At 42.8% G+C, this 21,503-nt stretch overlaps 2 protein-coding genes across 7 annotated transcripts in view; both read left to right on the top strand.

Annotated features, from left to right (window-relative positions):
* Positions 1-17,962, top strand: part of NCOA2 (nuclear receptor coactivator 2) — a 144,084-nt gene extending 126,122 nt beyond the window's left edge. For 4 of the 5 annotated variants that reach the window (XM_072151767.1, XM_072151764.1, XM_072151766.1 and 1 more), the window contains 4 exons: positions 281-731; positions 2,209-2,383; positions 3,443-3,641; positions 12,209-17,962. In XM_072151767.1, coding sequence (XP_072007868.1) covers positions 281-731; positions 2,209-2,383; positions 3,443-3,641; positions 12,209-12,220 — 837 coding nt within the window. In that variant the 3' untranslated portion in view covers positions 12,221-17,962. The remainder of the gene's footprint in view (positions 1-280; positions 732-2,208; positions 2,384-3,442; positions 3,642-12,208) is intronic. The other variant, XM_072151768.1, reaches the window with a different exon arrangement.
* A 1,734-nt stretch (positions 17,963-19,696) lies between these two features.
* The window catches only part of PRDM14 (PR/SET domain 14), a 36,132-nt gene continuing 34,325 nt past the window's right edge, over positions 19,697-21,503 (top strand). Inside the window, exon 1 of one of the 2 annotated variants that reach the window (XM_072151762.1) lies at positions 19,697-19,754. The gene's annotated coding sequence lies outside the window, so the exon portion shown is untranslated. Of the gene's footprint in view, positions 19,755-20,084; positions 20,172-21,503 lie in introns of those variants that run through there. The other variant, XM_072151763.1, reaches the window with a different exon arrangement.

Below are 21,503 nucleotides of genomic sequence, written 5' to 3'. Positions count from 1 at the left end.
ATTGGGTAAGTAATTTTTATACATTTAGATTTTTTTTTTTATAAACTACTGTCTAATCTCATGCCATTTTCTGAAAATCTGGGGCAACTCCTTTAAGAATGAAGTTTGTTGATGAGTTACTGGGAGGAGAAGTATAGGCAATAATTCTCTTCCTTTCTTTGTAATTTTTTATTGTGACGGCATGAAATTATCTAAATCTTGCAACAGATATTAGTTATATGACACTCCTGTGCATTTACAGCTTGCATAATTGAATACATTTTATCAAATATATTTGCAGGGGCCCATCAATGCACAAATGATGGCTCAAAGGCAAAGGGAAATCTTGAGCCAACACCTCCGGCAAAGACAACTACAACAACAACAGCAGCAGCAGCAAGTGCAACACAGAGCCATGATGATGAGAGGACAAGGACTGTCAATGCCACCAAACATGGTGGCTTCTCCAGCCATGTCAGGAACAATAAGCAGCCCTCGGATACCACAAGCCAATGCACAGCAGTTTCCATTTCCTCCGAACTACGGTACTGGAATTCCATCCCCACCACCCTTCACCAGTCCTTTCTCCCCAGTGCCCCCCAGCCCTGGGTCACAGTCGCTCTCTCACAGCTCTTTGCATGGCTCCCAGATGAATCTGGCTAACCAAGGGATCATGGGGAGTATGGGAGGACAGTATGGGCCTGTCTTGAATCCCCCAATTCAGCACAATGCCTTCCAGTTTGCCAGCTCAGGTACCACCTTCCACTTTTAAGTGCAGGTCTTGCTTAACCTCTTTAGTGTCGCTAGGCCTGCAACCTATTGCTAAGCAGTACCTTGCAGTCCAGCCCCTTACTTATGATGGGGTTTCCAGTATCCGCAGTCTTCATAGGCTTGACGAGTTCTTGGAAGTGACTGGGTGGCAAACAAAGAACCAGTCTTTGCATAATGGTCATAGAAAGTTTTTCACTCTTGGATGTGCCTATAGCCTTTGCATCTCAATCTTTAAGACCCTATTTGTGAACGTTGATGCTTCTTGGTCTCAGTAGATGAATCCTACAACATAAGCACCTCCATATGGGGTAGGCAACGGATTCCCGTTCTGGCATTTACAAGAGTGAAAATAGTCAAATAAGTCTCATTAGTCTCTTGATCCCTGCAACTAAAGTCCGGTTCCAAATATCCGAGATGTTGAAGTATTTAACTGCATGTGATTACTAACATGTCATTAACAACCATTGACCGATCTAATACATCTCCTAGATTTGTTTTAACCTGTGAATATTAGGCCAGTACACCGAATTTGCCAAGCCTATAAACATAAACGAGCTTTTGTCATTACTGTGCTTGTATTACGCTTTCTGCTGCTGTGTTTCTGCTGTCCTGTGCTTAGATGTCCTTTGTGTCTTCTGGCTTGGCTTCTTCTTGTTTGCTTCCTCCACTTCTACTGTGAATGTCTTGTGTACTTGGGGTGGGTCACTCTGCCAGTTTTTCCCTTTATGGCGGATTTAGCCAGAGCAATGGCGGATTGACCTGACTGTCATCATGATACACATTATCCTTCTGCTAGGGACTACTACATTCCTTCATAGGATTGCTCCGTTTTGTTATATAGTTCACAATCGGCTATAACTTCCCAGCACATACAGGGAGTTAGTTGTTTGGCCTGCTTCTATGCCAAAGACTCGGAGGGTCCTAGCTTGGAAGGGTCCTTGCCCAAAACCCATTGAACTATTTTACTTTATGGAAATCTGTATGTATAGCATCCCATACCCATTTGATATGTCTATCAAACGCAAGTCTCATAGCAGATGTCAGGATAGATGCGGCTAGGCTGTTAGATTTTACACTCCATATCCTTCTATATTCAGTCAGTTTGGGGCAGCCGCTTTCTCCCCCTCAGTTTTTCGTAGCATATTTCACTATTGAGGACTTCAATGACTTCTCCCGCTTTCTACAACCGTACGATTAGACATGGCAGAACGTTAACTTCTGTAAGATATCAAGAGAGATCTTCTGTTACCTATCACTGAAGCAACAGGGAATGACTCTTCACATGTCTCCTGTGGTTGTGCATTCATACATCTTTCCCAAAAGATCTTCTCATTTCTGCTGCGCTTTGGGTTTATCTGTGGTTGGTGTCAGCAGGTGCTTTCTAGTGCTTGTATTTCTGTGTGATGTGTTGTCCGCTGTGTGTAGTAGGACTGGAGTCTAAACTAATGTTTTCTTTAGGAATGAGCCAGCAGTCCGACCAAGGATACACTGGAGCAACTACTCCTCAGAGTCCAATTATGTCGCCCAGAATGGCTCATAGCCAGAGTCCTATGATACAACAGTCGCAAGCCAACCCGGCGTATCAGTCAGCAGACATGAATGGATGGGCACAGACAAATAATGGAGGAAACAGGTATTTAAATGAGACTATTATGTACATAAATAACGTCTACTTTACATATGTACATATTGTGCAATATTTTTTTTTTCTTTGTTCAAATTTTTGCAATCAAATTTTAAGGGACCCTGTCAGTTAAACTATCCCACACAGACTAAACTTCTTTGAAAACTACTATTATACAGCAGTACAACTATCCCTATATTGTTCCTCTCCACGACTGTTAAGTTCCACAGTCTATTAATGAAGTTGACTCACAATCTATACAAATGACCCCATGCCAGTCTAATCAATGTCTTCCGTTTGAGCAAATTCATTTACTTCTTTCTCTGCTGCACCTCGAGCTCATTTTCCGCTTCTCTCAGGAATGAGAGAGATGCTGGCTGTGTGACTTGCTAAAGAGAATTCCTCAGGGAGAGGTGAATGAGGGAACTGATATCTCTTCGAGTCACACACAGACAGCGGTGAATGATGAATGATGTATCTTAGTATACACTCAATGTAGTTGAGCCAAGTTCACTTAACAGCATACAAAAAGCAGGCCCCTTGTCAATCAGGAAGCTGGAGACACAGCCAAGCTGGAAGAACATGAATACGTATAGATGGTGAGTCAACATTCTGAACGAACTGTGGAACTTAACAGGAATGGGGAGGAACAACATAGGGATCGTTGTATTTCTGTGTAATAAAAGTTTTTTTATATATATGTTTAGTAAGTGTGGATTAGTTTGACTGGTTTCCTTTAAATGGAATATTCATTTTATTTTAAATTTATGTAATAAAATGTATTTAAAAAATAGTTTACTTGCCTTTCAAAGTGTGTCCTGTTCCAGCTCTTTAGCTCACTTATTTGCGGTTTTCCTTTAGCTAACAAAAGGAAAATTGTTGATAATCCGGTTTTTCTGACCTGATGGCTGCAGGCAATCGCTGAACTTGAACTGAGGTTTCTGATTGGCTGAAGTGGTCAGGTGCTTAAAAATTCTAACACTGGTTCGGATTTAACCCGTGGGGACTGGAGCTGCAGCACTGGAATGGAGTAACTTCTAATCCATATGATGTTCTTTTATCTTTCAGTATGTTTTCACAACCGTCTCCACCACACTTCGGTCAACAAACTGGTGCTGGCATGTATAATACCAATATGAACATTAATGTATCTATGGCGACCAATGGAAATGGCATGAATAGCATGAATCAGATGGCTGGACAGATCAATATGACTTCAGTGACCTCTGTGCCTACATCAGGGCTGTCCTCTATGGGTCCAGATCAGGTAATGGACCTATCATTTGACATATTTGCGCTGGAAGATTTCAATCAGACAGTCTTATTCTGCACTAGATTTATATAAGTGTCTGGTGCTGGATGATAAATCTGTCCTAGTACTAGACTGTCTAGTCGGACTCTGCACCTCCTATTAGTTGGCTTACTTTACGCCAGAAAATTAGGACACAATTCTGTCGGGTCAGCACTATTTCTGGCGCACTGACCTTTTGCCGTGAAGCCACGTCCCCTTTTGTTAGGCCACTCCTCTTTTGTCACGCTTGTTGTAGAAGAACCATAAAACTGTCTAAAACCCTTAAAAACTGTCTGCACCACATTTATAAAGTGCGAACTACAACAGAATAATAAATCTCCTGATTATTTTTAAATGCCTTTATCTACTGTCTAGTAGATCTCAGAAGCACACTCTGACTTTTCTCATTTTCACATGAATTTGGAGAAGATATTTTATAGGTAAATAGGATGACATTCCATTTTTTTAATTTTCTTGTACAGGCGGTCCCCTACTTAAGGACACCCGACTTACAGACAACCCATAGTTACAGACAGACCCCTCTGACCTCTGGTGAAGCTTTCTGAATGCTTTATCATAGTCCCAGACTGCAATGATCAGCTGTAAGGTGTCTGTAATGAAGCTTTATTGATAATCCTTGGTCCCATTACAGCAAAAAATGTTTAAACTCCAATTGTCACTGGGACCAAATTTTTTTTTGGCTGGATCTACAATTATAAAATATACAGTTTCGACTTACATACAAATTCAACTTAAGAACAAACCTCCAGACCCTATCTTGTACGTAACCCGGGGACTGCCTGTACATGTAATTCATAGCATCACCTTTTTGTAGATTTCTTTGGGACCATAATGTTCGTTCTTGGTATTGGCAAAAGCCTCAGCTTTGTCACATTAACTCCAATAAGTGAGCCTTGTCCTCCCACCCGCTGATTTAATTGTATTTAACTTACGGCACAAGAACTTTATGAATAATTGAGGCTACTGCTGGACAGAGTAATGGCTGTGAGATGACTTCACAAACTTTAAGCTTGCACTGCTGCCATTAACCTTAAGTATAGGGCTTTCTCCTCCAGGGCTTAGTACTAATAGTAATGCACTATTTACTGCAGTGCCACGTGGTAAGCGAATATGGCAATGATGTCATATGTTCTTACACAAGTACAGATTACTATTCGGAGAGACCTCCACTATGTTAAACTGTGCAGAGTTGCTGTCTCACTTTACTCTTTTAGGTCATTCTGCACCTTTTTAGGTATATGACATTACTATGTTTTCTACATGACGACTACACTAATCTGTCAGCATGGCGCCAAACTAAGATTTTGTGACGAAGAAAATTGTGAACTCACATTAAAGGGGTTTTCCCACCAAGCAAATTAGGCCCTACCCACAGAGAAATCACGAGAATGGTGTATCCGACTGGGTCCCAGTTACCTCCGCCGGATCCCTCGTAACTATGCAAGATGAATGGAGCAGACAGCCGTGCATGACTGTTCTGCTCCATTCATCTCTATGGAGCTGACAGAGATCGCCAAGCGCCGTGTGGGAAACCCCCTATAAGTCTCATGCTGGTCACCTATAAAACAGAATTTTACAAAATTTAGTCATCAAAGGGAAAAAAAAGGATAAAAATACCTTTTGATCAATCTTACAGCTAACCATTGCACTCTGGGACTAAAGTACTGTATATTTCCAGCTTTCAGAGGTCCGTTTGCAGCTAGGAGTCCTCCGTAAGACAGGTGTTCTGCTCTGCTACATCTATTCACTCACACACACAGCTTTTGTTACATTCATTCATTTAGCACTACTCCATCCATCCATCCATCCATCCATACATACATCCATCCATCCATCCATCCATACACATACACACAGCCCTGGTGCTCTTTCAGACAACAAGTAAAATGCTTTGTCAGCGCTTCACCCGCTCTCCATGACTGTGGTCTGAAGAGTTTGGCATTGCTGGATCTTTCTGACTTTGGACCAGTTTTCTGAAGAACTTGAGCCATACAAGGACAATTGAAGTCCCTTATTAGTGGGAACCCCACACGCTCTGATATCCATGTTCTCTAATAGGGCATGTGCATTACACTCTGTTTTCCATTTATAAGCCTGCAGATGTTTTAGGTTTATGCGCCATCATATGATGCTTCTGAATTAACGCCAGTAGGCTTTTATTTTGGCTTTGACTTTTTTATGGTGGTCGTAACTTTTATTTACTCTCTTCTTTAATATTTAATGAGAACATTTTTTTTTTAAGCAATAGTTTAATTTTCCTAATTCACCAACCCATACATAGATTTAATGACATGTTCAGTATGATTTATTGCGCTAACCTGTCTCTTAAAATTGCCGAAATAAATAATGTAAAACATGTCCCCATTAGTCGCTGCTTAATACAGAACTATAGTCATTCCCCTTAAGAGATGAGAGGTGACATGAAGTTATGTCTTGAATGGACTAGTTTTTTTTCTTTGTGGCATAAGATTAAATAAGGAAAACATAATGGAATGGTAAAACCCGTTACACAATTCTAAAACCTAAGTAGTAGAGTGTAAACCTTTGCAGTAGTAGAGTGTATGTGCATGAAGAGTAACTCGTTTTTGGATGCTGTGAAACATACATTTTTCCCCCTCTCACCACGACAGCACCCAACCAGAGAGAGAGAGGGATCCGCCCCCAGGGACAGGAAACCCAGACTTCAAATTCTGCGGTACGCCCCATCTCCTTCAGTGGTTTCCTGTCCCTGACGGGGGATCCAGTGAGTCTCGGTGAGGCTCAGGAGTCGCGGTGAAAGGGGGGAATGGGAGTCCCAGGTACCCCCAGGTGGCTGCACAGGTCCCCCGCCGAGGCTTACCGGAGGGTGGTCACTCGGCGGCGGTGGAGAGGTGAATGCTGCGAGGTGCAGCGCAGTCTGTGGGTGCGGGCGGACTCCGGCACGCCTCCGATCCGGAGTGGAGGCGTGTGTGTGGAAGGGCGGCTGAGCGCTGGCCTCTTCCTCTGCGATGGTCTTCCCCAAAATGGCGCCGGCTCCACTTCCGGTGAGGACCGGAAGTGACGCGCCGCCCAGCGTCCACATGGGAGATGACGTCAGACGCGGTAATTTTAAAAGGAGATCCCACACAGGAGTCCTGTGTGTTGTTTCTAGCACCCACAGCCAGCCACAGGAGTTGCTCCAGTCGTGGATGAAAACGGAGCTGTATCCTCACCACTGAATAAGATGAGTTCTAATGAAGGTGGTAGAGAGTCGGTGGACACCGCTACGGTAAAGTTTGAGTAGGGGGATAGTCCGCTGATTGGTGAGTGTGGCCTTACCATGCCTTTAAACTGGTTCTGATGATGTCTTATGTGATTCTTATTTTAGAGGGAAGAATCTCGTAAGGGGAAAGCCACTGTAAAGTCTAAGCATCATGCATGTAGAATCTGTGGAGATAATCTGCCTGACTCTTATTTAAAACCTAACTGTGACCAGTGTGTTCAGCGCCTGTTAGCACAAGAGCAGTCGACCTTGTTTGAATCCATGCGTATGCTAATCCAGCAGGAAGTGCGTAGTTCTGTGCAAGAAATAAGGAGATCCCTCAGGTCAGAGAATTCCCCAGGCACTTCCAGGCAACTTGAAGATTCTGGCCCTAGTTCGGGAGAATCATCTGAGTCAGAGGAGGAGGACAGGTCAGGCAGACCCCTGTTTCCTATAGAGGATATTGATCATCTAGTAAAATTAGTAAGATCAACTATGGAGTTAGAAGATGAAAAAGAAGAACGCTCTGTAACAGACGTTATGTTCCAGGGTCTAGGAGAAAAGAAGAGAAAGGTTTTTCCTATCCATGAGAATATTTCCTCCCTTATCCAGGCAGAATGGCGCAAGGCAGACAAGAAGGTTTTTATCCCTAGAGCTATGAAGCGGAAGTATCCCTTTCCTGAGAAGGAGACAGAGATTTGGGACAAGGCGCCAAAAGTAGATGTTGCCGTGTCTAAAGTGTCTAGAAAGAGTGCGCTTCCAGTTGAGGATTCAGGTGTGCTTAAAGATCCTATGGATAAGAAGGCAGATGGCTTCTTAAGGCGTTCCTGGGAGGCAGCAGCGGGCGCATTCAAACCCAATGTCGCGGCTACATGCGTTTCTAGGTCTCTTTTTGTTTGGCTTTCCCAGCTGGAGGAGAAGATTAAGGCTGGTGCATCCAGGTCACATCTCATCTCGGAGGTTACCACTGCACAGAAGGCCTCTGCCTTCTTAGCCGATGCCTCGGTGGACGCCTTAAGGTTATCGGCAAGATCGGTAGCCTTATCTAATTCTGCCAGAAGGGCCTTATGGCTGAAAAACTGGACAGGTGACCTCCCATCTAAAAGTCATCTGTGTAGTATTCCCTGTGAAGGGGAATTCTTGTTTGGGTCTGCACTAGACAACATCTTGGAAAAAGCAGCTGACAGGAAGAGAGGTTTTCCTAGTACAAGGCCTCAAGAGAGGAAGTTTTTTCGCCCCTCACGGCGATTTAGATCTCCTCAGAGATCCGGAGACAAGAAGGAGGGGTGGCGACCCTCTAGGAGGTCTAAGGGATTCATGTTTTCCCGGCCTCAGGATTCCAGTAAACGTCCCGGTCAGCAATGACGCCAGGGGTCCTGTGGGGGGAAGGCTCTCCCTGTTCAGGGCGGAGTGGAGCAAGATTTCAGGGAGCAAGTGGATTTTGGGGATCATACAAGATGGCCTAAAATTACCTTTTCTATCCCCTCCCCCACAGCGTTTCAAGATAACCTCAGTGGCCGGAAGAGCAGAAAGACAGGCTCTAGAGACCGAAGTAAGATCCCTATTGGAAAAGGAGGTGCTACGGCAGGTGCCACTGCAGGATCAAGGGACAGGATTTTATTCAACCCTGTTCCTTATAAAGAAACCGGACGGAACATTCCGGACCATTATAAATTTAAAACCACTAAACTGCTACCTAAAAGTGGAAAAGTTCAAGATGGAATCGATAAAGTCAACCGTAAACCTGCTCTTTCAGGATTGTTTTATGGCTTCCATAGACTTAGCGGATGCTTATTACCACGTCCCTATTCATCCGGACAGTCAGAGATTCCTGAGAGTGGCGGTGAGGATGGACGGCAAGATAGAGCACTTCCAATTCAGAGCCCTGCCCTTTGGAGTGGCGATAGCACCGAGAGTTTTCACAAAACTAATATCGGAGGTGGGAGCCTACATACGGAAATATCAGGGCACCTTTGTGCCATATCTGGACGACTTCCTGCTGATAGCAGGTTCGGCAGAAGAGTTGCAGATCTTAATAAAGGTGGTGATGAAGATCCTACATCGCCTGGGCTGGATGGTAAATCTGAAGAAGTCCTCCCTCACTCCGGCCAGATCAAAGATATTTCTCGGCATCACATTAGATTCCACTCAGCAGAGATCTTTCCTTCCTCAGGACAAGGTGGTGAAGATAGTAGCCTCGGTGGAGAGGCTGTACAGACAGCCATCCCCTACCATAAGGGACATTATGAGGACTCTGGGTCTCTTTACAGCGGCAATCCCAGCGGTGTCTTGGGCGATGTATCACGCAAGGCCCTTACAGCTCTTCATGTTGGAGAACTGGAGGGGGGACCAGTCCTCCTTGGACCAAAGGATTACACTTCCTCAACAGATCCTGGATTCCCTGAGATGGTGGCTAAGAGAGGAGCACCTCCAGGCAGGCCGGCCTTGGAGAGAGGAGAACCCTCTATCCATGATTACGGATGCAAGCTCTACGGGTTGGGGAGCCCAGGTCAGGGGCCTCTTATTCCAGGGATCATGGAACGAAGAATCCAGGAAAAAGTCCTCAAATCACAGAGAACTAGAGGCCATCCTGCAGGCGATCAGACAAGCTCTGCCGATGATTCGGGGGACAGACCTGAAGATTGCCTCGGACAATGTCACAGCGGTGGCGTTCGTGAATCGCCAGGGAGGTACCCGAAGCGGGTCCTTAATGAACCTCTCGCATCAGATTCTAGAACTAGCGGAAGCCAATCTAAGATCAATATCGGCGGTTCATATAAGGGGCAAGGACAATCTGCAGGCAGACTTCCTAAGCCGTCATCTCTTACGTCAAGGAGAGTGGTCCCTGAATCGGAGGGTGTTCTCCAAGATAACCAGGCTTTGGGGTCAACCAGAAGTGGATTTATTCGCCACAAGAAAGAACAGACAGGTCAGGCTCTTCTGCTCCCTAGACCCGAGAGACCGATCTTTAAGTCTGGATGCCTTCTCAATCAGGTGGAACTTCAGCCTAGCATATGCATTTCCACCCCTGTCTATTCTTCCAAGGGTTCTGAAGAAGATACGGCAAGACCAAGCCAGAGTTATTCTTATAGCCCCCTTCTGGCCCAGGAGGGCATGGTTCTCAGTATTGAGAGAGCTATCGATATCAGACCCTTGGATCCTCCCAGAGAGTCACGATCTCCTCTCCCAGGGCCCAGTATTCCACCCGCAGATTACGAACCTCCATCTGACGGCCTGGAATTTGAGAGGCGCATCTTGAGGGAAAAAGGCCTCTCGGACAAGGTAATTACAACCCTGCAGAAGAGTAGAAAAGTAGTTACCTCTAAAATCTATTTCAGGGTCTGGAGAGTATTCTCAGATTTTTGTTCCCCAGATAAAATAGACTTAGCTCATCCAAATATAGCTAAGATATTAGATTTCCTGCAAGCAGGATTAGATAAGGGCCTAAAACCTGCCACCCTTAAAGTTCAGATCTCTGCCCTTAGCTCCCTGTTTGAGTCTCCTTTAGCCTCTCATCCCTGGATATCTCGGTTCATAAAAGCGGCATCTCGTATGACCCCCTTTAGGAGATGTACGGTGCCCCCCTGGGACCTCACTCTGGTATTAAATTATCTGATAAGAGATCCTTTTGAGCCCCTGGAGTCTTGTTCACTAAAATGGCTGACCATTAAAGTTGTGTTTTTGGTAGCTATCACTTCAGCCCGTAGGGTTGGAGAGATATCGTCTCTGTCATGTAGAGCGCCTTTTCTCAAGATCTTGGATGACAGAGTAGTTCTGATGACAGACCCGGCCTTTTTACCAAAGGTAGTCTCTAGATTCCATAGATCCCAGGAGATCAGGCTCCCATCCTTCTGCAGTAACCCTTCTACAGATAGGGAGAGGGAGTTTAACAAATTAGATGTTAAAAGGGCCATTGAGCTATATTTGGATAGGACTAAAGATTGGAGAAAATCTGATAGTCTTTTTGTTCTTTTTGGTGGCAAGAATAGGGGGCAGAAGGCCTCAGCGGTAGTTATAGCTAGATGGATTAGGCAGGCCATTAGCTCCGCTTATTTAGCAGCCGGTCAGCCGATACCAGAAGGTCTAAAAGCCCATTCCACTAGAGCAGTTTCTTCCTCTTGGGCAGAGAGGTGTCAGTTAATCAGATTTGTCAGGCTGCCACCTGGTCTTCTCCACATACTTTCTATAGGCACTATAGGCTAAATGTAGCAGGTGCACAGGAACTTTCCTTTGGGCGAAGGGTTCTTTCTTCGGTTATCCCTCCCTAAGGATTTCATCTATGTTATTCTCTCTGGTTGGGTGCTGTCGTGGTGAGAGGGGGAAACCGGTAATTACTCACCGGTAATTGTGTTTCCTTGAACCACGACAGCACCCTGGTTATTCCCTCCCTTGTAAATTCTTTTTCACACTTGGGTGTTCAGTGTTGTGTGTGTGTCACAGAGGTGTGAGATTCTCTCATTGAAAGTGATACTGAATGACACGGTGGTCAGAATTAATCAAGAACATTAAGTCCCATACAGTCTCTGTAATCCACTGAAGGAGATGGGGCGTACCGCAGAATTTGAAGTCTGGGTTTCCTGTCCCTGGGGGCGGATCCCTCTCTCTCTCTGGTTGGGTGCTGTCGTGGTTCAAGGAAACACAATTACCGGTGAGTAATTACCGGTTTTTTAGCAGTTTTCCCCTTTTCAGGCTTTGTGTCTGATTTTGAGTCCTCCCAAGCTTTACTTTAGCACCTGCTCACTCCTCTTCCTTCCCTCTACATAGACTTATATGTAATACTGCAATAATTCAGAATTCAGCTGTAATTGTATAGTGAAACTTATTTTATCAGAAGATCAGCCAAGTAAGTGGGGAAAGAAGCCATTCCCTCTATTAAGATGTTTCCCATTTTTACTTCCTTTTAAAGTCAAAGCTGATGAGCCAGAAGGGCTTTACCAGAGCCCCTCCGTGATGTAGCTTCACATGCTGTTACACTCTCACTAACCCCTCAGCAGTGAGGGGAGTGCTCCTGCATAATGTAACGGCCTCCTAAGCTCTGGTAACGCCCAGAGTCCTTTCCCTGACGCATTAGCATAATTTTAAAAGTTGATTTTTAGAAGGAAGGGTAACAAATATTACAGCAGTCATGGTGCGTAGATCTATGACTTGGTGTCCCTGGCTTATCATGCTGAATTTGGATGGTAGATTTCATTTAAAGTGGGATCCTAAAGGAAGTGAGAATCGAATTTTCTATATTTTTGTCATCTTGTTTTGGTGAAGAAATTTTTGTCTAATTTTTTTTTTTGTGAATTCTTTTTTCCAGAAGTACTGCTGACCCTGAAGATGCCAGGGATGTGCTGTCTTTCTACTGACCAGCGTGAACCTTCCCCCTGGTCTGGAAGAGTACCGTCACCTTGGTAGTGTTGTTATAGACTGGTGTGAGATGCCAGCTTGCAGGCCCCTTGTCGAGGTGACCTGACCCTGCCTCCAGTTTTTTCAAAGCTGAAGTTGTGTTTTCCGTGATGCAGCCTCTTCACCGGGCAGTGTGGAGCTAGAAGACAGAGCGGTGGCCCCGTCTGTTCACTGCATTCACCTTAGTGCGACTTAGATACCTGCTGTGGAGTCATGATGGACAGGCAAATTTCATTGGACTATTTGAAATGAATGTATTTAATTGTATGTATTTAAGGAAAGACTATGCTTTTATTTTCCTTTTTTTGTTTTTCCTTTTCCTCTTCTCTCAAGTTTTTGACACTGGTTTCTAACCTTATATTTCTTGGGCTTTTAGCTCAGTAGATAGTTTTGCTACCACATGAAGGCTGTGTCTCTCTCTCTCTCTACTCTCCCCCCGTCCCCTTATTTCCCCTTAATTATGGAAATGTATATTTTTTATTTGTGGGTGGGATGCTATAAATTTCTGGGTGAAAGTCAGGTTCTTACTAAAAATGCACCACAGCAAAGCATGGCTAAGATTGGGTAAAGGCACTGTGGATTCCTATTGGACACCTACACGGACTGGGTATTTTGTAGAAAAGATGATTTGGGGTAGGCAGGTTTTATTTTGACTACTCTTTTAGGGGTTTATGTTTTCCGAGGCTTTTGTCAGTTGTAGCAGGGAGTGTACAAAGATCTCGAACTAAAATAGATATCACACGAAATAAAATTTAGTGGAACGGCCTTCCACTGTTTTCTATCAGTGCTTTGCTGTGCATTATAATTGAGTATAGCAGAATGTGAATTATTATTATTTTTTTTTAAATTAAAATTTTTGGGGTGCAGATCCTTTTACGCCGATTTTATCGTTCCTTTAAAAAGAAGCTTGTCACTTATGGTTTCTTTCAGCGATGCCACTTCTACAACACTGTCGTTTTAAAATAGCCGTGCGAGGCCAAGAAGAGGTTAATCTTCGGGTAGCCTCCTCTACCAATTACATTTTTAACTTGCAAAGAATCTTTAAGAGATCCGAACTTTTACAAACTCTTCAGGTTTAATTTTCCTACAACAGGGTGGATTTTTTTTTTTTTTTTAATGGTACATTTAACATGAAAATAGCTTCTGTGTAACCAAGCAATAATTTAAGTTGGGGGGGAGGGGGATTTTTTTTTTTTATTTGTAAGCATTTTGTTTTGTAAAAAAAAATGTGTTGTCAATTGAAAAAATAAATAAATTAAAAAGGTACTTCAGTATTAAATAGGTAATTTCTGAACTGTGGCTTATCAAGGTCACGACGCTTTTGATAAAACTAGTTTGTAGGCGTAAACCCTTTCTAAAATTTAACGTCTTGCTTCGAACTCTGTATAATCTGAGGTGTACTAGTCTAGAGTGCATCTAGAGAACATTTTTTGTAATTTTTTTTTTTTTAAACCTCTTTAAGAGGAGACCACACCCTTTACACACCATTGACGAGACTCCCATCAATCGCTTGAATTGATAGTGGGATTGCTTCCAGTAGGCATTGGGGAGGATAATAAAAGATGGTGAAAAGTTCAAGCAGCCTTGTAATGTTCATGTTCATTCTCTAACCTGTACTGAAATATTCATTCGAGACGGAGACCGCATTTGCACCGCCAATGTCATATGCTCATCTGAATTATTTTCAGTGATGTTGGATGGTGGAGGGGTGAGTTTCTGCTGAGCTTTGCCCTTAAAGGGAGTCTGTCGGGTCCACCTTGGCCATTATCTGGTAGCAGGCTAAGTCACGTGTTCAGCTATATACCAACATATGCCCCCAAGGTGGTCCCAAGTGTGTCAAGTGCTCCTGCTAGGACCCCTTTGGCCTTAATGGATGACATTACTGTCCAGCTGCGTCAATGAAATCTTGCACATGAACTGTATTCTTCTGGCACATTCACATTTCTTACATACCACATCCTGAGCTGGAATCACACCGTACTTGCAGGATATTTCGGTACCCTACTGTGTCGATGGAACCACCACTCTAGACCAGTGTTTGGCACAGCTGAGCCAAAATATTTGTCAGCTTTATACCCCCAGGCACTTGCGATCCAAATATGCACCATAGACCAAAGTTTTATCATTTACATACACAAAAACATTCTGTTTTAGTCCTATATGCCCTCTTTGAATGTTTTTTTTTTCCAGGACTAAAGTTTATTGAAATGAGCACTCTACAGTTGTGTTTAAAAAAACAAAAAAAAAAAATATATATATTTTAATGCAACCTGATAAGTTGGAGTGCCACCACGGATTTGGACCACCATTTAATACCACATGTCACATTGCAATAAACTGGCATGTCCCTATGAACTTGAGTTCACTAGGCTTCAGCTTGTTTCCCTGTTACTCATTGATGTAAATTTGATAAAGTTGACAAAACTTAACCTACCCCTAAAGACCCGAAGCAAATGTGGTGCCGCATAAAAGTTTTAGGTTTGTACCTGAGTGAATCTTTGGCCTTTTTGATGCCATTGTCTTTCCATCTAAATATTTTTTTTTTTAATTCTGTGAAGATTAATCTCTAAATAAATTTCTATGATGTTAAGAGCTTTATTTTTCTGATGGGGAGCAGTGATGTAGACAATGACATTCTGGCTACCTATTGCTACCACTAGAGGGAGCTTCCTGACTACACTTTGTACATTGAAGCAACACAGCCTGCTGTAAGCTCCCTCTTGTGGCTGTTTTGGGTATTTTTTTTGTATACAGGAGAGAGCTCTGCACCAGGACATTACTGATCCAGCCTCTAGTAGGATATGGATGTATATATCAGTTCAGCATTTTAGACCAAAACACATTTTGTGTTGAACGCAACAATAATTTATAATTTTATTTTCTTCATACCCTGCAGTTTTCTGAATTACTTTTACCCCCAATGGTTGAATATTTTCCGCAGTTATAGCAGCAGTCTCCTTTACCCCTTGTCGGTGCAGTGTATCTTCCAGCCCTGCTCTTGTTCATACGCTTTTACACACGTATACCTCACTTGGCTAATTCACAAAGAGAAGTAGGAAAACGCACCATATCCGGGCATGTGGATCCCCAAGAATTGCACTTTTTGGACCCCACGTTTGTTAGATATTAGCAAATCGCACACAGATCACATGATTCTTTGAGAAGACGCTCCGTAACTTTCCTTGGACAGGTTTGTTCTTTCCCTTGTTGCCAATGGTTTAGGTTTGTTCCGCAATTAAAGTCTCTTTCGGAATTGTGTGGTCTCCATCACTTTCCCTCAACGTTACTGAGCACCGGATTTGAGACGCTTCCGTTTTGATAAATTGCTAACCGTTTAATGTGAATGGCGAATAATGTGACCTTTTTTTGGGCCAGCCCAATCCATATAATCATTTTACATCAGAAGGAAATGGGTAAAGATGATCTCGTGAATGACATAAGAATCAGTTCTCTAATTTTGTCCATTTATGAGGTTTACAGTTCACGGGATCTTGTTTAAAAAAATGAAAGTTTGGATACTTTTCCGACAAACTGTCGAGTACAAACTCCCCTTCACTTTCTCCTCTTCTCCCTTATGTCTTTGTCTACTGAGCCGTTTTTTAGTTTACACCCTTGATACATTGTTCCACTGTTTTCATACATAACACTCCCCCACCCCGCACATTTAGAAGAACCCTAATCAATCAAAAAGCACAAGCCTGTACACTTGTATCCAAAAGACGGGTCCTCACCCCTCTCCATACAGTCATATTACAGTAAGTGGAGGTCACAGAGCTGGTGCGCCCTTCTATTAGACATGACAGAACCGTATCTTCTACTATAGGAGGTGCCCCAATGTGAGAATCTGGTAGGACCCTTTTAATTAGCACTCGCATAGTGACACCGCTCAATTTTTAGCCACTTAATGTATCGCGGCTCACATTTCACACTTATTTTCTCCTATGAAACCTTCTTAAAAAAGAAAAAAAAACGTTTGGGGGGTTTTTTTTTCCTCTTTGGAGTAGATGCTAACATAACAATGCATTCACTTTCCTTAGTTGTGACACTTTAAAACCATGTGACAAATGTTGGACGAGAGAAATTGTCACCTTTTTGTGTAGTTACCCCAGCGAATGTACACTGGGTTTACCGAGACCTACTCTGATCCATAGATGACTCCATTCTTTCCTGAGCTGCTTTAGGGAAGCGAGTGCTGTATTCTACTGCCGCTTTGTGTGCACCAGTCATTATACATTGGAGTCAAATTGTACAGATTAAATGGGGACAATTTTTCGGAAGTGTCTGAGAGCAGAACTGTTCTCACAGCTGCCCCCCTTTTGTAGCTGTAGTACTACTCCCATCATCTATTCTTATCCGCTGCTCATCCAGCATTGAGCGCCGGTACTTCTCTAACATCTACTATTTCCTCGTGTCATTGACCCCTTTCCTTACCACACAAATAGCCTCATTGAATGAACTTGTACCAATAATTTTGGGGTTTGGGATTTTTCTTTTTTTGCTTTTTGGGAGATTTTTGTATATTGTACAGTTTTAGGTGTGGACATGACTTGTGTTTTTCTTTTCGTTTTTTTAGCGGTGGTTTAACTCCACTTTCTAGAGCCCAAAGAAACACAATTTAATTCTGAAACTCAGCAAAAGCCATTAACTGTAAGCGCGAATTGGAGTTTTTTTTTTTTTTTGTAGAGTGCTGCCTATTTACCAGAAAAGTGTCTGCACAACATTTTGTTGTAACCAGGAAATTTTTAATTTTTTTTAATATTTTTTTTTTTTGGTTCCATACTGAAAGATCTCCAATAAATTGCTAGCTTCTAAACCCCGGTAGCCTGAACGGCTCCACCCAGTGCTCTCAAAGTTTGTACCTCAAATGGTTTTGTCTTCTTTCTTCCCAGTTATTTCTTTTAGAGACTAAAACTGGTTATTTAAGTTTCTTACTACAGGTGAATAAAAAGAATTTTAAAAAAGTTCGACAAAAAAAAAAAAAAAAAAAAAGATGCTACGTGCAAGAACCTCAAAATGCTAATGAAAATAGCATAATGCCTTAGATCTGTTTTTAAGTATTGTATATTCCTACATAGCTGTTTGATGTATAATATTTGTATAGTATATTGTGTACATTTTGGAACCCAGTGACTCCATCTCCGGATCTTTGTTGGAATCAGTCAGGATGGACCTCGTTCCAAAAAATCCTTTTAATTGTATCCTCCGCCATCTACCTATTTTCCTGTTGGTTGTGAATTTTATTTGTACAGCTGAACTCCTCTACAAAAAAAATAAAAAAAATCGCTGTGTGTGCGTGCGCGTGTGTGTGACATTGACATGGAGTAAAAGAAGTATACGAGGGTAAAATAAAGCAATATATAAAATATGGATCTTCAGGAGAAAGCTTACAGTATTGCAGGTCTTGACTCTTTTCTTCGCTTCCTTTGGATAGTTGAGTTTCCTCTAAGCCGCTCTTTGTCTCACCTGCATTGATGTCTATTTCTATAGTGTGAGCAGTTTATGCAAAGGTAGATCTATTTAGAGAGATTTTAAATACACTTATGCAAGTTAATATTGCTTTGCTGATGCTTATTTGCGTATTTGATGTCAAATAATGCTACTGTAAATAAAGAATTGTTACTGCATCAATTAATAAATTTTAATGCCTTTTTGGGTTTATACAGTATATGGTGTCTTTTTATTTTTGTAACAGGCCGTGATAAACAAGATTTGTTACGTTCCAACCTTTGCATATGAACATATATTGGCTCAGCAGGACATGTTGTTAAAGTCAAACCACAACACTAGCCTGTCCAAAAAAAAATTAAGGTCCTAATGGTCTCTCTGATTTTGAGTTTAATTACCTTTGATTTGCTAGTGAGGAGTCTCAGACTGATCGTTGACCCTGGGCAACTTCACATTGCGCATGAGAACTGGGGACTTCTAATTGTGTAGGTGCAGGAAGATGAGTGACTGACAGACACCCCTGGTAGTGGAGGAATAGAAGCCCGCCATCCATCTATAACTACTGCTTGTAAAAGATGTTAGATCTGTCCGAAATTGGGTCATTCTAATGTTCTTAGAAATTAGACAAATCTATGTATCCATAACCCGGCCAACATGATGACTGAAACTGAGCACATGGTCCTTTAGAAGCGGTATCCAGTTAAATCTTGATCTGTAGTTTCTAATAACGTCCTACAATGCAGTACATTACAGCATTTCTTCATTACAATGATTTTGACTTGTGTGTGTTAGGGTTCATGCACATTGGGCTTGCAAGCTTGCGGCCACACATATGTCCACCATAGACTGCTATGGCGAGTGACGGGGGTCACCCCCTCCTCCTCTCCCGCATGCCGACGTGTGGCCACCAGGCTATGGCACGTCAGGTATACGTTAGTGTGAATGCAGCCTTACAATGACAAACAGCTTTCTGAGGGTGCGGTCACACGTCGCGTTTAACGCATGCGTTTAAAAACGCATTGGAATAGCTGAAGAGTGATTTGCCTAATGAAACACCTCTTAACACTTGTGTTTACAAAACGCATGCGTTAACCGCGATGTTAACGCATGCGTTAACAATGCGGTAACAACCGCATGCGTTAACCGCAATGTTAACGCATGCGTTAACAATGCGTTAACGGTTGCGTTTTGTAAACACAGGTGTTAGCAGCTGTTTAATTAGGCAAATCACTCTCCAGCTATTGCAATGCGTTTTTAAACGCATGCGTTAAACGCAACGTGTGACCGCACCCTAAAGAAGACTTTTCACCAAACCCAACAACAAAAACGGCTAGTGACATGTACCCATAGAGCCTATTAACTAAATGACAACCTTCTTTGAGCTAAAAATCTTTCCTTCACGTCCCCATAAATAAAGTTTGTTATATTACCTGTCCTGCCTGGCTGACCCCTCCCATCTACACCTTCCCATGTCTCACATCTCTTCTCAGGATCACGTGACCAGGGTTATGTTATCTAAGGCCCTTTACCCAGTTACATTTGCAATGTCTACCCCATGTATGTATCTGATCACATGGCAGTATCATGGCATGATTACAGCAACCTCCATAAACTTCTACTCCTTCCATTCTCATTGGAGGTAATCAGATACCTACATGGGGTAGACTTTGCAAATGGAACAGGATCTTAGATGACATCAACCTGGACACATAACATGAACTGGTCAGTGATGTAACAGAGCACTCTCAATGTTCCATAAAGCAGCATGTCCTAGCAGTGAGGCCTGTCAATCATGAACAAGGAGGCAGGGTAATGCAGATATACTTATATACTGAATATATAAGGCCTTATTGCATATATCCTGCAAGCCTGCTCAATCACTTGGAGCAGGTACACGATTGGCTCATAGTCTCCTCTGGTTCCACCCCTTTTCTAAAAAAAAAAAAAGCCTGGGATTCCAAGCCCAGAACTTAAGCATCTGCTCTCTGTCACATGATAGTTGCAGACATCAGGTTAGTGTGTTAGCTATATCCTCTGCTTTTTATCAGTTTTTTTTTGTCTGGCGCTGCGCCCCCACTATACTTTAAAATCGTCATAAAATACATGAGGTTAATTCAATGAAATTTACATATTTACACATGTCACTTGCTTTATTGATATTACTTCTACCCGTACTTGGAATATACATATATTTATATATCCATTTTATTATTTTTGCAGTTGATGTGAATACCTTATATATTTTACTGATCATTTTAGCAAAATCCATTTAAAAAAGGGGGTGGTCTTAGACCGTGAAACATGTTTTGGTTCTAGAACTTCTATAATAAAATGTCTCGCTCAAAACAGTCAGCTAGTTGGTTTGCTCCTGTTTCCAACAACCAAACAAGACCTCATTAGACTCCCTTAGCGTGGTGGACTCGGCTCAGGTGAGCTGCATATAAGTTTACAAACAGATTTTTTTCACACTCCAGCCATGGAAAGGAACCGTTTAGGGTGATGTCACACTGGATTGGAGTAAAAGCAGGAGGAGGAGCAGCACCTTTTAATTATTTGTCGCAACCCAGTATCATCCATACCTGTTTTTGGCTTAAAAACTGCATCTGAAAAAACTGAACGTGTGACCGAACCCTGAGGTCGGCGCCACACAGGGCGCTTTGTCTGCGCTCGCAAACGCAGACAAAGTCGCGCCCACCGGGGCGGGCCTAGGCCCGATCGCATCGGCGTTTCTATGGAAACGCCTGCGATCGGGAACGAGCCGCCGGTGTTTTGCGTTAATTTAACGCGAAACACCGGCGGCTCGTTCCCGATCGCAGGCGTTTCCATAGAAACGCCGATGCGATCGGGCCTAGGCCCGCCCCGGTGGGCGCGACTTTGTCTGCGTTTGCGAGCGCAGACAAAGCGCCCTGTGTGGCGCCGACCTGAGGGTGCAGTCACATGTCGCGTTTAACGCATGTGTTTAAGAACGCATTGCAACAGCTGAAGAGAGATTTCCCTGATTAAACAACTTTTAACACTTGCATTTACAAAACACATTGTTAACGCATGCGTTTGTTAACACAATGTTTTGTGAAAACTAGTGGTAAGAGCAGTTTAATCAGGCAAATCTCTCTTAGGGTGAAGACACACGTGGCGTTTTTGGGCCGTTTTTAGTTAGTGTGTTTTCAGATCGTAAAAACCGCATGCGGTTTTTGAAAACGGATGCGTTTTTGTCCGGTTTTCCGAATTTGCGCAATTAACGGACAAAAATGCGTGCGTTTTTAAAAAAACTGATGCTTTTTTTACAATCTGGAAACGTTAAAAACGCATGCATACCCCTAAGGGTGAAGACACACGTGGCGTTTTGGGCCGTTTTTACTAAGTGCGTTTTCAGATCGTTAAAAACGCATGCGTTAAAAAACGTATCCGTTTTTTGAAAACGCATGCGTTTTTGTCCGTTTTTCATTGCGCAATTTCGGAAAACGGACAAAAACGCAGGCGTTTTAAAAAAACGGATGCGTTTTTTAACGCTTGCGTTTTTAACAATCTGAAAACGCACTTAGTAAAAACGGCCCAAAAACGGCCCAAAAACGCCATGTGTGTCTTCACCCAGAGGCTGTTGCAATGCATTTTTAAACACATGCGTTAAATGCGGTGTGTGACTGCGGTCATAAATTCAGTTTTTTAGATGCAGTTTTTGAAGCAGGTGTGGATGATAATGGGAGAGCATATCATTGAGAGCTGCTGCTCCACCTCTATTTTTCACTCCATTCCTGGTTTGG

The sequence above is a fragment of the Engystomops pustulosus genome, chromosome 5 (genome assembly GCF_040894005.1).
Source record: "Engystomops pustulosus chromosome 5, aEngPut4.maternal, whole genome shotgun sequence".
Lineage (NCBI taxonomy): Eukaryota > Metazoa > Chordata > Amphibia > Anura > Leptodactylidae > Engystomops > Engystomops pustulosus.
This window is presented reverse-complemented; position numbering and strand designations above follow the sequence as displayed.